We start from the raw sequence: 15,481 nt of genomic DNA, 5'->3' as shown, positions 1-15,481 counted from the left end.
GCCTCCTTCCTGGGATCTCTGCTCTTGACTCTTATGAAATTATAGTGGTAGAGAGACTGTCCATGTTACTGGGTATATACTCCACTGGTGCTTTCTCTCTAGATTTAATATAATAGCAAGTTTTATACATGGATGTTCCAGGCCAAAAAATAGGGTCCTGGCCCTTAGATAAATTTGCGGTATATTGAAAGAGATGGTCTTGTCAACAGCACAGTGCAGGAAATGCCATAAAAGAAGTGTTAAGAAAGTGATGGGGAAATACTTAATTGTGAACAGAGATAGTAAGAAGACTTCACAGAGAAGGACAGATTTGAGCTGAGCCTTAAATAGATGGGTATGATTTCAACAGGTGGACGAGGGGCTGACATTGCAAGTGAGAAGGAATCTTCTCATTACTTCTGGTTCCATGATTAGCTTTGACCTCTCTGCTTCCCCTCACCCACCTGCCCCTCCTCTTGTTCCCCAGAAAAATAGACCCTACTTGGAAGAAGCATGAGGCAGGCTGCTTCCATTCCTTCAGATACTTTGAGTAAGAAGTCTGGATTTTTCTTTTCGGATCCCAGGAATCTGTACTTGTAACTTTGGCCCATCTCTCCCTTCATTTCCTGGGAAATCAAAAGCTCTCACTGAGGAGCTGCAATCAGAACTCAATTCTTTAAATTTTTTTAATAGTTTATTGTCATGCTGGTTTCCATACAACACCCAGTGCTCACCCCACAAGTGCCCTCCTCCATGTATCTGAACTCAATTCTTGGCATTGGTTGGGGGAGGTAGGTGCACAGAGAGTAGTACACTTAGAGATCATGCAAACCTTGTGGTGTTTAGGCTCAGAGATTGTCACACGTGTAACCCACACATGTGACCTTCCCAGCCTCAGCCCCTGTTCCCTGCAACCCTAGGTGGTCCAGGTAATGGCCTTGGGTGATTTAGCCCCCATACTGGCCGGTACTTTCAAAGAGGACGCTGGGAGGTGGCTGTTCCACTCAGAAGGCCATGCCTACAAGCAGCCCTGCCTTTCTCCTTCCCTAACTCTCCCATACTTGTGGATTGCAGGTTCGTGGGCAGACCTGGAAGCTATGTCTATGTGTTTGATGGCTACCGCATGGAAGAGGCAAGTATAGTCACCAGTGTTCCATGGCTGGCTGGTGGTTTGTCAGTGCGCCCTGGCCCCAGCCGCATCCTTACCCCATTTCAGCATGCTTTACTTCTCACCCTTGATTCTGTGAGCACCCCTTGGTCTTAACCACATCTTCTCTTATCTTCTCTTCCGGGCAGTGTGCTCCAGGTGGCTGCCTCATGGAGCTCTGCATTCAGCTCAGCATCATCATGTTGGGGAAGCAGCTGATCCAGAACAACATCTTTGAGATTGGAGTCCCGTATGTAATGAAGTCTTCTTACCTCCTTGTTTGCCACCAGGGACTAGCCCAGCAGGGCCAGACTTTCAGCCGGGTGTTCCCTGCCTCCTCCCCTCAGAGAGCCTGGTTATTTACTTCTCTGCCCACTTGCCAATAATTTTCCCCATGAGGCAGCGCCCCTCCCACAAGGCTTGTCTGCCCATCTGATTGGGGAGGTTTGAGGTTCAGAAAGATGAAACGCTTTCTTAAGTAACATAATGACTAAGTGGCAGAGCCAGGAGTCAGGCATCTCGGACCTCAAAGTGTAAAATATTTTTAATGCTTGCTGTCCTCCCACTGAATAAGTAATAAAGACTTTGATTATGGTGGGTAGAAATGAATACGAAAGGGGGAAATACTATGTAATGCTTTAGACACATGTCTAAGAAACTGGAATATGTGGTCTTGGAGGGGTGAAGGGTGCAGAGCTGGTAAAGCTCGGGCTAGATTTGCATATGGATCGTCTCTCTCCTCCCGCATGGTTTTATACAAATTTCATAGAAGGACTTCTTTCCCTTAAGTGTTGCATTGAGATCAACTTGGAAATAAACACAGACTTGTAGGCACTGGATCTAAGAGAAAAAAAACTCAGTAAGTGAAAATCTACCTTCAGGTCAAAGAAAACTGTAAACCCTACCCGCCCCCACCCCAACTGCCACTGCCATCACCACCACCACTGCCACACGTTTCTATTGCATTTTGGTGTTCTTATACCATTACTTGGGCTGAATGCTCAGGGTGCTTTTCTGCACTCATACTGACACAATCTCAGGTGGCCCTTGGTTGTGTGTTTTTCTTGGAGGAGGACTGGCAAGAATGTTGGTGCCTAAGCATCTTGTTTCACCTCCCTGCTGTAGCCAGCCTCTAGTCATCAGGTGGGAAATCATCAGTTTTGAGAAACCCAGTCCTCTGAATCTGTGCCCCGTCCCCAGCTTCCTGATTGACAGTCATTCAGTGATAGTCCAGCGAAGCTGGTAAGACACATGGTCACAGTTCCCCTGGAACTTACCATCTCGAGAGAGAGAACACATTTGTTGTGGATAAACATCCAGAAAATATACAGACTAAGAAAAGATGTACCAAAGCCACATCTGGCTTCTTTGAAGCTAAGAGACCAGCCCCTCCACTGCTGCTACAAAGGAAAGTCTCCATTCTCCTTCAGACATCTGGGGAAGACACCTGTCATTCCAGTGTATCATTATTCTGCTCTGGATGGAATTGTATACAGCTTGCAGGCATGAGATTTATTCATGCCTGGACATCTGCTCTACCACTTAGCCCATTTACTCTGGACCAGAGGCCTTTTATAGGTAGAAGAGAGGCAAGAGCTCAGGCATATGTTTGGACAGCGTATTGGCCTGTCCCCCACCCAGAAACTCCATCAGCTCCATAACAGATGAAATTAACACATGGCTCTTTGCCTTGAAGGCTAAATTTTCTCATTTATGCTTGGTAAGTGTTTAATATGCCACACTTTAATTGATGGCAATTGCACGGTGACTCATGAAACTGGGGACAAATCACTTCTCTAAGTCTTGCTGTCCTCATCTCCTGATGAAAATGATGGCATTAGAATCATCTCCAAGGTGTTCTCATTTCAGCTGTGACATCCTGTGAACCTGTCCTCTATTCGGTGAAACTGAGTACTGCTGCTTTCAAATACAAGCCACTTCTGTTTCAAAAGATTGTTCCTCATTTCAGTTTCTAGTCTGCGAAAGGACACATACAACATACCTATGTAGTTAATTATAATATATATGAACTATATAAGATATATAGTTAATTATAACAATAACTATGTAGTTAATCCCTGAGGATGTAAAGCAGAAATCCTTCTACCAAGCCCTAGAGTTTTTTGTCTCCAAAGTTCCTTATAATTTTACAGGTTGTATTTTGAATTCAGTTACATGAGATCACTATGATGGTGATTATTAGATTTTCTACTCCTTACTCAGAACCCACTCTCAATAAATTAGACTCCGTCCAGTCCAGAGTTCAAGCACCTGGTGCTATCCTTATATGTATGATGCAGTTGAGAAACATGAAATAAGCAAGAAAATAAAAAGGAGTCTTTCCTAGTCAAAAGAGAAATGACAGTTGAGCCTGACAGTGAGGAAGACGAGGTGTAAATTATAAGAATTAGACCCAATGGTCTTGAATTCTTTGGAGGAGGTAGCACAATTCAGTAAGACAGAGACTGTCCAACAGATCTGGGTTTAAATTGAGCCAGTATAATATACTCACTGTGTAACCTTGTTAAAGTTATTCTAGAAAGATTTTCATGCAACCTGGCTTATGTACAAATAAAGGTTGGATAAATGCTCCACTGTCTAGAAAATAGAGCATATGAAATCCAAGAAAGGAAGAACCATTCTTAGGGGCTCCAGGCAGCCAAGGTGTTACTGAGCGTCATTAGCTTTACATTTGTAAGTGATACTTTGTGAGTGTTGCGAGCCCAAGAGTGAAATTGAAAAGACCAAGTCAGGAGCACTGTTTTTCTCTTCTGTTCAGGGCCTGATGGCTTTGGCTCATGTACCTTCAGAGCCTACATCAAATTATTTCCCCGAGGGAGATAAATATTAATCTCAGAGGCCTGATTTGATTTTTAAAAACAGAAGCAAGTCTGAAGAATTAGATGGGCATGGAGGAGGGCACTTGTGGGGATGAGCACTGGGTGTTATATGGAAACCAACTTGACAATAAACTAAAAAAAAAAGAATACTTGAAATAAAAAACATGAGAGTATACAGTTATAAGATGTTTATCATCTACTTTTGAAAGCAGTTTTCTCAGATTCTTCCAAAGAAAGTTTTAAAATATTAGAGACTATCTAATTGACCTTTATCAGTAAGCCTGGTAGTCAGTTATCTCTCTCCCTGAGGGTGAAGGGTGAAACATTCTTATTAGATTCTGTGCATGTGTGAGAGTGTCTTAGAAAAATACCGTAACCACAATTTTAATGCCATTGATAATCTTATAGTCCGGTAGGTTTCTTATAGAACATTGTTTCCCAATCTTCAGTGATTTGTGAACTAACCTTTAAATTGTTTTTCCATAACTACCTAAGTGGCTATTGCATATTAATTTCCTCTAAACCAACTCACTTGTTATTTAAATTTGTAACATTTCTGAAAATGGAAAATGTACACTATCAGCTACTGTGAACAGCAAATCACAGTAGAAAGAAATGCAATCAAAAGTAACCATTATTAAACAACCAATGACATTAGCTTAAGATCCGCATTCTCCTTGTTCCAAAGGAAGCTGCACAACCACTGGGGAGTTGTTAAAGACATGCCAGCAGCAGGCTAGGGTTTTCTCCTTGACCACCATCAGAGGGGCTGAACAGGAGCAGGAAAGGAAAGAACTCTCCCAGATGCTCTCAGGAGATGAGGGCCAAGTGTAGAGACCTCCAAAGGTGTCAGATGAACTGCTGGTGGAATGTGACTGTTGCTTGGGAAACGTTGCTTTAGAGCAATATTATCACTTCTTAATCCCACAGGCTTCCACCAGGCTGGCACAGACACCAGGCATGTCCATGGACACTGTACAGCTGCCCTTTGGGACCTGGATAAGCTCCACCAGCTCTCTCAGACTCTCCTTTGCTGCCCCTAAATCTGGCAGGTGTCCCAGACAGGGCGGTGCAGAAGCCTAGCTCCATCCAGGCACCTTCCACCAGACGGCAGCAGTCCCACCTTGGCTAGGCCTGATTCAGAGACCCTGGGGATGCAAACACAAAGTGCTTCAAAGGGAGGCCATAAAACTGGGGGCACTAGACTCTTTAAAGGCAGCTCTGCGACTAATTGAGGACATGATAATAAATAAAACTGGATTGCATGATCTGGCCTTGAACTATCCCCATTCAGCAACCCCAGGCTGCTAGGGCCTGACACAGTTGTGACAGATACTTTCCAGAGAGAAACTGGATGGTTTTAAACATTAGAGGCCCCAGAACAGTGCTCATCAGCAGCTCCATCTGAGATGACTTCAGACATGGTGGGCGGTATGGCAGAATCTGTGCTATTTATTACCTGAGCCCCATCAGGGGTTTCCATTCCCTCCCTGCTGCCCCCCCCCCCACTTCGCCTTTCCCATATGTGTTTGTGCAAAATAGACTTTGGATACAAATCAATTGGTACCCCTAAAATGTGCTGTCCCATGTCCCAACTTCTTACCATAATTTTATCTCAAACTTAGCTCCAGTCTTCCTTGAAGGAAAGTTGGAAGTGGGCCTTTTATCATTCAGAAAGATGGATTTTTTTTTTTTTAAATAAAAGGTAAAAATGCTACCTTTTCCAAATGCCACATTCTCTCCTGGGCAAAGTCTGAGACAGAGCAAATAGATCAATACTTCCACTAGCAAAATTCCCCTTCCCATCCCTATTCTTACTAAAAACAGATCACATCCCCAAATAGTTGTAATGTACCCTGGACATAGCCAGTAAGATTCTATAAACTTTATTTTTTTTTCAGTAAATGTGATAAATATTACATTTCAAGACATTAAACAGTCTCTCTTTAAAGCCATCACAGGCAAAGGAGGTCTGTGTTCTTAAAGACAGTGGAATCAGGCCATTAATCATTAGTTTAAGGAACAAATTTGAACCTTGTCAGGTGTCAAGGAAAGGAATACATAGCTCAGAGGTTGCTATGTTTGTCTTGTTTGGCCCATTTAGGGCTCAGTTCTGCCTTCTCTAATGAGGATTGAGGCATGCGGAGCTGCCTGGGGCCCAGATTCCTGCGGCGGGAAGGCCCAAGGTGTGACAGACAATCACCATGGTCTTGGGGTGAGCCCATGGGGCACAAGCAAAGGAAAGGCTCTGAGCCTTCCGGACAGTTTCTCAGACCTGTCATGAAAAAGGGACAGAAAAATAGCAGAGCAGATGAAAAGGACAAGGAGGTAACATCAAAGGAGTTATTTTAATGAGTGAGTGCATCATACAGTCAGAGTCGTAATCTGAAGTTTTCCAAACGGCCCATCTGTATGTTATACAATTTGCAGGATTCCTGTTAGATCCTTTTCTTGAGGGAATTTCTTTATTAATTTTTTTAATGGTCACTGAGATCTCCAGGAGGGGAACTTCTGGGAAGGAGGCGTTCATAAGAATTATTTGTGGGTTCTTTTTCCCCCTCATCGTCTTTTATGTGCCCACAGTGTATTACACAGTGACGCAGAGTCCTTCCTGAAGCTCCCCTTCTGTCCTTCTCTTTTTTGCCACATGGACTCACAGGTGGCCTTTTGTTCCTCTGACTGATACTTTCTTGCTCTCAGAAGTCTCCTCTCCCTCTCCCCACCCCTGAACTGTTGGTGTTCCTTCCCTGTGCTCCATCCACAGGTGGGGCTCATTGCTATGGTTTTGGTTGCTCTCTCCAGGATGATTCTCATTATTATTAGCTTCCACCCAGATCTGTTTTCAGGGCTCTAGACTCCTGTATAAAATGCTTACTGGACATCCCTAAGTACTTGTCCCGTGGGATCCTCTGCCTCAACGTGCCCACCTCCCCCTCATCAAAATGGCCTCTTCTCTAGTGTTTCTTGTCTCAGCAAACTGTACCACCATCTACACACATGCCCGAAGACTCCAGAATGGTCCTTGGTTTCTCCTCCCCACATTCAGGTCACCACCAGCTTCTTAACTCTGCTTCCTCGAGCCTGTCTCAATCTGCCTCCTCTTCCTCCTGTCCACTGCAATCACCCTGGACTCTGCTGCCATAATCTGTCACCTAAGATGGCCAACAAGGCTTTCCATGCTGTGAACTTGGGCTGCCTTTTGCTCTTCGCTTTCCTCACTTTTCCTCTCCTACTCCATGCTTTGAGCACATGGAGTTCCATTCAGTCCCTTCTCTGAGCCTCTCTCATATTTGCCTTTGGCTCCTGCACGGATGATCTCTGCCTGAACACATCTTCACCCATCATGCCACTCTCCCTTTCCTATGGTTCTGCCATCTTTTATCATTTAGTTGGTTTACGTATTTTATGTATCTCTTCCTCGGGGAAAACATCACCTGCTTTAGGTCAGGTTAGTTTTCTTTGTTTCATGTTGTCATAATTACCTAAATTTCTCCCTTAATGATACTCACTACACATTATTGGTAGTACTTAAATGTCCACTTTCCCAGCTAGATGGCCTCATTTAACATGTCAGATGTCTTTTTTTTCTTGGAGACCATCCTCTGGGAATCTTCATTCTCCTGTTCAAGCCAAAACTGTTCACTGAACCTTCTATAGAGCTGTCATTCCCAGTTAGATCCAGCACTTCCTTTTTCTGTGAATTTCTTGTTTGCTGGACTCCATTGTTACCTTTCTTGTTTTATATTGTTGGTTGGTGAAATTCATTCTCCAGGAACTTCATGAGAGCAGATGCCCGAATATCTTATTAAAAACCTTGTTTTCAAAGGCACGCTTTACATTTCTTTCTTCTGCCTTTGCACTTGATTTATACTTTGTCTGGTATAAAATCCTTTGCTAAATAAATCATTTGCCTTCTCAATATTAATAAATTTCTCTGGGACTTCTTAATGTCAAGGGCTGATGTTAAGAATTCTAATATCTTTTTGTTCCAAATAACTTTTAGAGGCTCTGTTTGTCTCTCTGGTCATGGAAGCTTTTAGAATCATGTTCATGATTCCTAGAGTTGTGAAATCTCATGGTGATGGGCTTTAGCAGAAGTCCTTTTTTTCATCATTATGCTGAGTGGTTCCTTTCAATCAGAAAATGCACATCTTTCAGCCCTGGGACATTTTCTTGTATTTCTTTATGCTTTCCCCACCATTTTCTCTGTCTTCTCTTTATGATTAAATGTTGGAGTTGCTAGATTAATTAATTTTCTTATCTTTTCTTTCCTATTGTCTGTCTTTTTTATATTCTCTGTAAGTTTATTGATTTTTTTTACCTCCTATCATTTTATTGAACTTATTTCAGATCTAGAATTTCTCCAGTTCATTTTTTTCCTCTGAATAAACTTTTTGATCCTGCTGATGTTGGAGAAGTGTAGGGTGGATAGAGATGCTAGGGTCTACTATTCCTCCTTAAGCAGTGCCTTGACCAATCACTGTCGCCTGCCTTTGGCAATACCTAGTGCCTGAAACTCCTGAACCCTTTTGAGATTCCAGCATGAGAGAGCTTGCTTTTTTTCTGCTGCCTTTCACTGCAGGCAGTTGTTGTTCAGCCATCACAGCTTTGCTAACCCCTTTATCCACTGTCTGTCTTCCAAGATATTTATTAACATCACTTATACACTGCTGTATTCATGACTATTTTCTTTAACCTTGTGGTTTTGTATATGTTAAAATTCATTCATTATCATTTTAGTAGCATTTCAGAAGAGAAAATAGATATATACATGCATTCAATTTTCCATCTTTAATTAAAACCACTAATTATTCTTCACTAAAAATTTGGCCAAGTTTTCTGATTACGGGTATCTGGAGGAGAAGTCTCAATTTGAGTTCTGATTCTGAACCTCCCTTCCTCCATCCTTCCCTCCTCTTCTTTTCCTTTTTTCTTTTCTTTTCTCTCTTCCTTTTTTTTTTTCCACCTCTCCTTTTGCCCTGACCTACAGACAGGGTCTTGGCCAGTCCATACTATTTGGCTTCTTAATCTTTAGGATTCACCTAGATTTTTCTTAATTTCTTACTGTCACAGAATTCTTGCTTGCTCTTTTATTATGAAATATTGTATTTTACTGTTGTTCTGTGGATCTCAACTCGTTCTTTAAATCCTTCTGTGATGGTGATAATGATGATGGTGGTAATGATGATGGTGATGACAGGGACAAGGATAAATATGTTTATTGAGCATTTAGCATGTACCAAGCCCTAAGCTAAGCATGTTACATAGATTATCTCCTTAACTGACCCTATGGGCTAGCTGATAATTTATTTTCTGATAGATAAGAAAATTAAAGCTTATGGAGTTTTAATAGCTTGACTGAGAAAATATAGCTGGTGAGTTGTGAAACTGGGTTTTAAACAATTATTTTCTGACATCAAATATCAGACTTTTACCCACTACACTACGCTACTATACCGCCATCTTCTTGACGGCAAATGGAACTAGACAAGACACTGATCAAAACATTGTTTTGAACCATTAGGTTTCCACTAACTGTCAGAAGCACTAACAACGGAATGCCATACCTAATCATATTGAGAATGCTCTTCTGGAAATAGCTACACAGGGGTTAAATGATCCTGTGTGGGGAATGTGGAGGGAGTTCCTGCATTGGATGGAACATGGACTTCAAAATCTCTTTAACTTTTCAAGTCTATGATTCTCACTGTTCTGCTCTTAATTCTCCTCCCAACCATCTCCTAGAAACTTTCCCTTAGACTGATTAGCAGAACTGGCACCTTGTTCCTTTACCTAATTTCATTCCCTGTGATTGTGCATTAATGGGAAGTGTGAAAAGACCATACCTTCAGGCATATTTTAGCATTTAATATTAAAAATAATAATAGTTATTATTTATTGAATGCTTACTATGCCCAGATGTTATGCTAAGGATTATATAAGTATTGTTTCACTTAATCCTAATCCCAACCCTGATAGGCTGGGCCATTTTTATCTTGGTTGATTTAGTCTACTTGGGCTGCCATAACAAAATATCACTGACTGGGTGGCATAAATAACAGAAACTTATTTCTCACAGTTCTGGAAGCTGGAAAGTCCAAGATCAAGAATTGGCAGAGTTTGGTTTCTAATCAGGGCCCTCATCCTGGCTTGCAATAACAATCACTAACTGTGTCCTTCCTTGCATGGTGGAGAGATAAGAATCACTGTCTCTTCCTTTTCTTATAAAGCTACCAGTCCTATTGGATTAGGACCCCAGCTTTATGACCTCATTTAATCTTAATTACCTACTAAAAACCCTGTCCTCAAATGCAGGCACATCTGGGGTTTGTGCTTCAACAGGTGAATCTTGCGGGGGAGGGAGGGGTGACTCACTTCAACCCATAAGAGTGGTGGACAGCATTTAGCTTGGCTTTAATGAAAGCTGAAAATGTTTGAGCTGGAAGGAAAGCATCTTTCTAGTACTTTCTAGACATCCTCTCTTCTCTTCGTGTTAGACAGTTAGGAAGAAGGGCCCACTCTTGCTGCTTATCAAACAGTAAGAAGAATTCAGTTTCTTTGGGTTTGAAGAAACCTGACCCTTTGTTGGGGGAACCTTTCATTATCTTGTTGAAAAACCTCAGGTTGTCATTAAGAAAGAAGCAGTCCTTTTAGTGTCTCTCTGTGTGTCCTTGGAGCAGAGAGAACTACAGTGTCAAGAAGGCTTAGTTTTGTCCCTCCTCCTGTCTGTAGAACTAACTCTGTCCAGAGCCTTTAGTGACTGGTCCATTTCTTTCCCAGAAAGCTAAAGAAACTACTTCGGAAGCTGAAAGATGAGACACAACCTGGAGAAACAGACTCTGCCCACTCAAAGCACCCAGAGCAGTGGGACCTAGACTACAGCTTGGAGCCATACACTGGACTGACTCCAGAGTACATGGAAATGAGTAAGATACCATGATCTTTCCTTCTACTGGGGGCAGGTTCACACAAGGGGTCTGCAAAATGAGTGAGGAAAGGGATAGGGAAATGACTAGGGCAATCCCTGCTTCTTCCTGGGCTTCATGTCTACACAGTGTCACTTTTAGTGCCACATGGAAGTTGAGGGTAGGGCAGAAGGAGTCCTGGAATGAGAAGCAAGAGCAACTCTGTCACCACCTTGACACTAGGGTGATACCCTTTTCTTCTTGGGCTTCCTCTCCTCATCTATGATATGAGAAGCTTGGTCTCTCAGGTCTCTTCCCATGGTTTCTGGCATTGATAAAGCTGAAAGGGAAATAGTGAAGTCTGAAATTTAAGAATAGAGGTGCCATTAAGGAAGAGTAAAGTAATCCTGCAACACTCAGGACAAGGACACATAACATCTTTGACGTGGAGAATATAGAAGAGTCCTCCACTCTACTCAAGTAGGGCTGGATAACATGTCAGCTTTTCTCTTAAAAAGTTGGGATGTTTTGTTTGTGGGATAAGAGGTCTATTTCTAGTTACGGAGCCTCTTACTATTCTCGGATAAGGCTTGAAAGCAAGAGTGTAGGTAGTACAGGCTGGTAGAATCGAGTCATCTCAGATGTGTTTGGAAGCCATAAGTTCTTTATGATGGATCAGCTGCCTTCAGACTCTTGGTTTCTTGTGAATAATCCTGACCTTTTATTGGGGTAGATATTTGAGAAGCCTCTTCACAAGATTTGGAACTAATGAATTAAAAACATAGGACCAAGAGGTCAGCCATATCATCTAAACATTTATTCCATCTAGAATGTATGGAGAAACATCAGTGAGACCCATCAGAAGAATCACTTGGTCATTGGAACCTGTCATTGCTTTTGCATAATGGCTCCTGACTCCTTTGGTTAATAGCTTGCAGTAAGGGGCCACTGATGTTTCTGTACACCAGGTCCCTCGCTTGCTATTTCTAGTGGATATTTCTCCTCTTTTGTTTATAAGAACGTGTGTATGTATATTAAGGGTAGAGGGATGGACAGGGTCTAGATTAGATGGCCATAAAAGGTCTGTTCTAGTTCTGGGGTATCTAAAATTCCAGGCAAAATCTGCACTTTGTAATCTAAATAAACTCACCAAAAGAGAAACAATCATATCTGCTTTGGGAGCAATAGGCTAGGAAAATATCAAGACTCAGTTTATGGAAATATGTAGCTCCCTTATGCTTTTTACCTTTACTTAAGTACTACCTCTGATCCCTCTCCAGCACTGAGCCACGTTTTTACACAGAGGTGATCTCTCATACTCCAGATGCCACTCGATGTCTGCCATCCATCAGACAGACATTACTGTCAGAGCCTGAGGCTTCCATTTGGAAAGGGGCTTACATTAAAAATCCTTGGGCTCTGGGCTCCCAACCTCCACCCTCCAACACTAGTCCCCTACTCCCACCACCTAGCTATCCAGGTAGGTTTTCCTGGCCTGTCTGCCTGTCTAGATAGCTGGCTGTTTCAAAGGTTCCTCTTTTTGGTCCTTAAGAGCAGAGATACTTGAGCTCTACTCCCTGGGTTCAAATCCTGGCTTTGTGACACAACTATTTGGACAGCTTTGGGTAAGTGGCTAACTTTTATGTGTGTCAGTTTGCTTTAGCTATTAAAAAAAAGATATTAATAATAATCTCTACTTCATAGGATTGTTGTATTTAATGAATTCATATCTGCAAAGTGCTTAGAAGAGCATCTAGCATATATAAAAGCTGTGTTGTCAAGTATTGCTGATTCTCTTAATGGTCTTGAGGCCCTGGGAAAGCCACGTGTAGGGATATAGGCTGCACTTTGTCAGCCACCGTATCACTGAATGGACACCCACTATGTGTTCAGATGTGAACACTTTACAAAATAATGAGAAGAGGGGAAAAAACAGCAAGAGCTAGAAGATTTAGTGGCTTCTGGAATAAGTTTATACCATGATTGTAAAGAGTGAAATTCATTCTGTAGATTAAACAAAACACGCGCGCGCACACACACACACACACACACACACACACACACACACACACACAACTACTTACAGGTTGTAAGGGAACAAAACAACCATATAACAGAAGGGTTGAATATAGAGAAAAGAAGGGAACATATCTCTCAGACTTACCTCATTTCAGCCCAATGTTTACTAGTATTTTGGTGCCATTTCTTTCTAGACCCCTTTTGTTATGTATATGATCATATGTATATGATCGTATATACACATTTGTTGCTGTTTTTCAAATTAGCATTAGGTGAATAAATATTTCCAAGTTGTCATATAATATTCAAGACTAAGAGCTGCATAATAAATAACCCCTCTAATAAATGTACAGTAGTTTATTTGCAGATTTTCCAGTGAAACACATTAGAGACTCGTTTTCCGATTCTTCCCCTATTTTGATAATCTAATACGTATTATCTCCATGCATATAATCTTTTACATATTTGCTAATGATTTCCTCAAGATAGAGTCCCACAGATGTGATTACTAGATCTAAGGTACAGCCATTATATAGTCCTTGATTTATTTTACCAAATTGCTTTCTAAAAGGATTAGACCAATTCACCAAGCTACAGGCAGTGTGCAAAATGCCCTCCTAGTGAATATAAATGATTTAGTAGCCTGAAGTAATGTGATATGAAAGAATTATCAGTGTACAGTAAGTTTGAGACGCTTCACCCCCTATGGCCACCTCATTCCACCTCATTGGTTTGAATATTCCAGACCCCTCCTTCAAGACTTTGCTTTCCATGGTGCTTCCCCTGTGAAGTATCCCTAGACCAAGCCCCATTGCTCCCAAGAGGAATCATCAATTATTTGCTTTTCTGTCCCATTACATATGTTACACCCACTGATGGTGTATCTTCCAGAATTATGGTAATACTGCTCACATGTCTGTTCTTCTGCAGACCCAGACTATTAGATTCTAAAGAACAGTGTATAAGAATCATAGCTTATTCTTCTTCATGTCCTCCATAACCCAGCACGTTTCCTGGTATATAACAGACGCTCAGTGTGTCTAGATGAGTAAATGGATGAATGATTTCTTAGTGAGGGAAGATTTATTAACAGAGGTAAATTTTTAACAACTTTAAGTGGAAAATGAAGGATCATTTTCAAAGCGGGGAGGAGGGGAAGGGAGGTGGTGGGCATGGAGGAGGGCACTCGTGGGGATGAGCACTGGGTGTTATATGGAAACCAACTTGACAATAAACTATTAAAAAAAAGTGGGGTTTGGCTGATGGTTGGTCAAGGATGTTTTGAAGAGATTTTCAGCTGTAGGTAAGAGGTCAGGCTTGATTCCTGAGGTCCCTTCTCGTTCTGACAGTCTACATATTAATGATAAGAGTAAGGGAGAGCATTCCAAGAAAAAGGACTCGCAAGTTCAGAATCTCCTGGCCACAAGTAAGTGTTGATGTAGCAAGTAGTGGTTTTTCTGGGTAGAGAGGGTTTAGATAAAGACCTGCTACGTTAATTTGTCTGAAGATCAGACAGATTTGCATTTCACATCAGACCGTAGGGAGCAGTTATAAAATCTTGGCCAGTGCTGTGACTCGTTTCCCTTGAGGAGATAGGCAGCAAGTATAGAAGGGAGGTAGTAAGACTAAGAAAGTAAGAAGAAACACAGGTGCACTCATTCACTCATTCTTTCATTCATCAGACATGTATTAAGCATATAAAGGGAGGAACAAGTTTGGAGACCAGGACAGAGCCTTCAACAGTTCAGGATGATGTTGATTCAGTCAACAACTCAGTTCATACTAATTCAGCCTTCTTTAGAGGAGGAAGCCTGAATCACACATGGGTTTTCCAAGCTGGGTTCCACAGAAACTCACTCCCAAAATTCCTCAGGTCATTTTGCTAGGCTATCAGCCACGTTAGAGACATGACTATTTTATTTCATATTTTATATAGGTGCAAGAACTATGTTTCTGGGTTAGAGCCCTTTTATTCCTTTGTCTCTGGAACATCCTCTTATTCTTGTGAAGGGAGTATTTGCTCCCATGTACAATCAAAGACCAGACTGCACAGCAAATGTTACCAAATATTACTCCATCTAGCAATGCAGGCTAAGTGAGGGTGGGGGTGGCTCTGTAGTCAAACAACCAGGCTTCCAGTCCCAAGCCTGCTGTGGCTAGTTACATGACTCTGGGCTGATGCATAAAGCCAGCCAGACTCAATAGATTTAAGGATAATAGCACCTGCCTTACAGGATGGTTCTGAGAAGTAGATCATAATCTGACATAGTTAAAAAACAGTGCTTAGTCCACATAGGTTGTCCATGAATATGAGCTGCCACTGTTCTTGTCAAGATTCCAATGTCTTTCCCTTTAACCTAGGAATTGACTAAAAACAGTTTAAAGCCCTTACTGTAGTGACCCCCAGAGGTTTTCCTGACCTATTAGCATAGGGTTGGGCAATAATGTTGAAAGACTGTGGGTACCAGACTCCAAGGCAAATCTAAAAATTGCATTCAAAAGTCTGAGAGGTAAACACTCCAAGATGTTTGTCTTTTCAGAGAAGCCCTTAGGGTCCTCCTTGTCAAGTCTGGCATCGCAAATGGGCTCCT

At 41.8% G+C, this 15,481-nt stretch overlaps 1 protein-coding gene across 1 annotated transcript in view; it reads left to right on the top strand.

The window, feature by feature from the left end:
* Positions 1-15,481, top strand: part of ANO2 (anoctamin 2) — a 334,204-nt gene that overhangs the window by 289,005 nt on the left and 29,718 nt on the right. The window contains exons 20-22 of the mRNA XM_039218383.1: positions 1,054-1,111; positions 1,276-1,376; positions 10,747-10,892. Of these exons, the coding sequence (XP_039074314.1) occupies positions 1,054-1,111; positions 1,276-1,376; positions 10,747-10,892 (305 nt within the window). The remainder of the gene's footprint in view (positions 1-1,053; positions 1,112-1,275; positions 1,377-10,746; positions 10,893-15,481) is intronic.

This window comes from Hyaena hyaena, unplaced genomic scaffold (assembly GCF_003009895.1).
Source record: "Hyaena hyaena isolate Hyena2069 unplaced genomic scaffold, ASM300989v1 scaffold_760, whole genome shotgun sequence".
NCBI classification, from domain to species: Eukaryota; Metazoa; Chordata; class Mammalia; order Carnivora; family Hyaenidae; genus Hyaena; species Hyaena hyaena.
The sequence above is the reverse complement of the archived record's forward strand: the minus strand, read 5'-3'. Positions and strand labels throughout refer to the sequence as shown.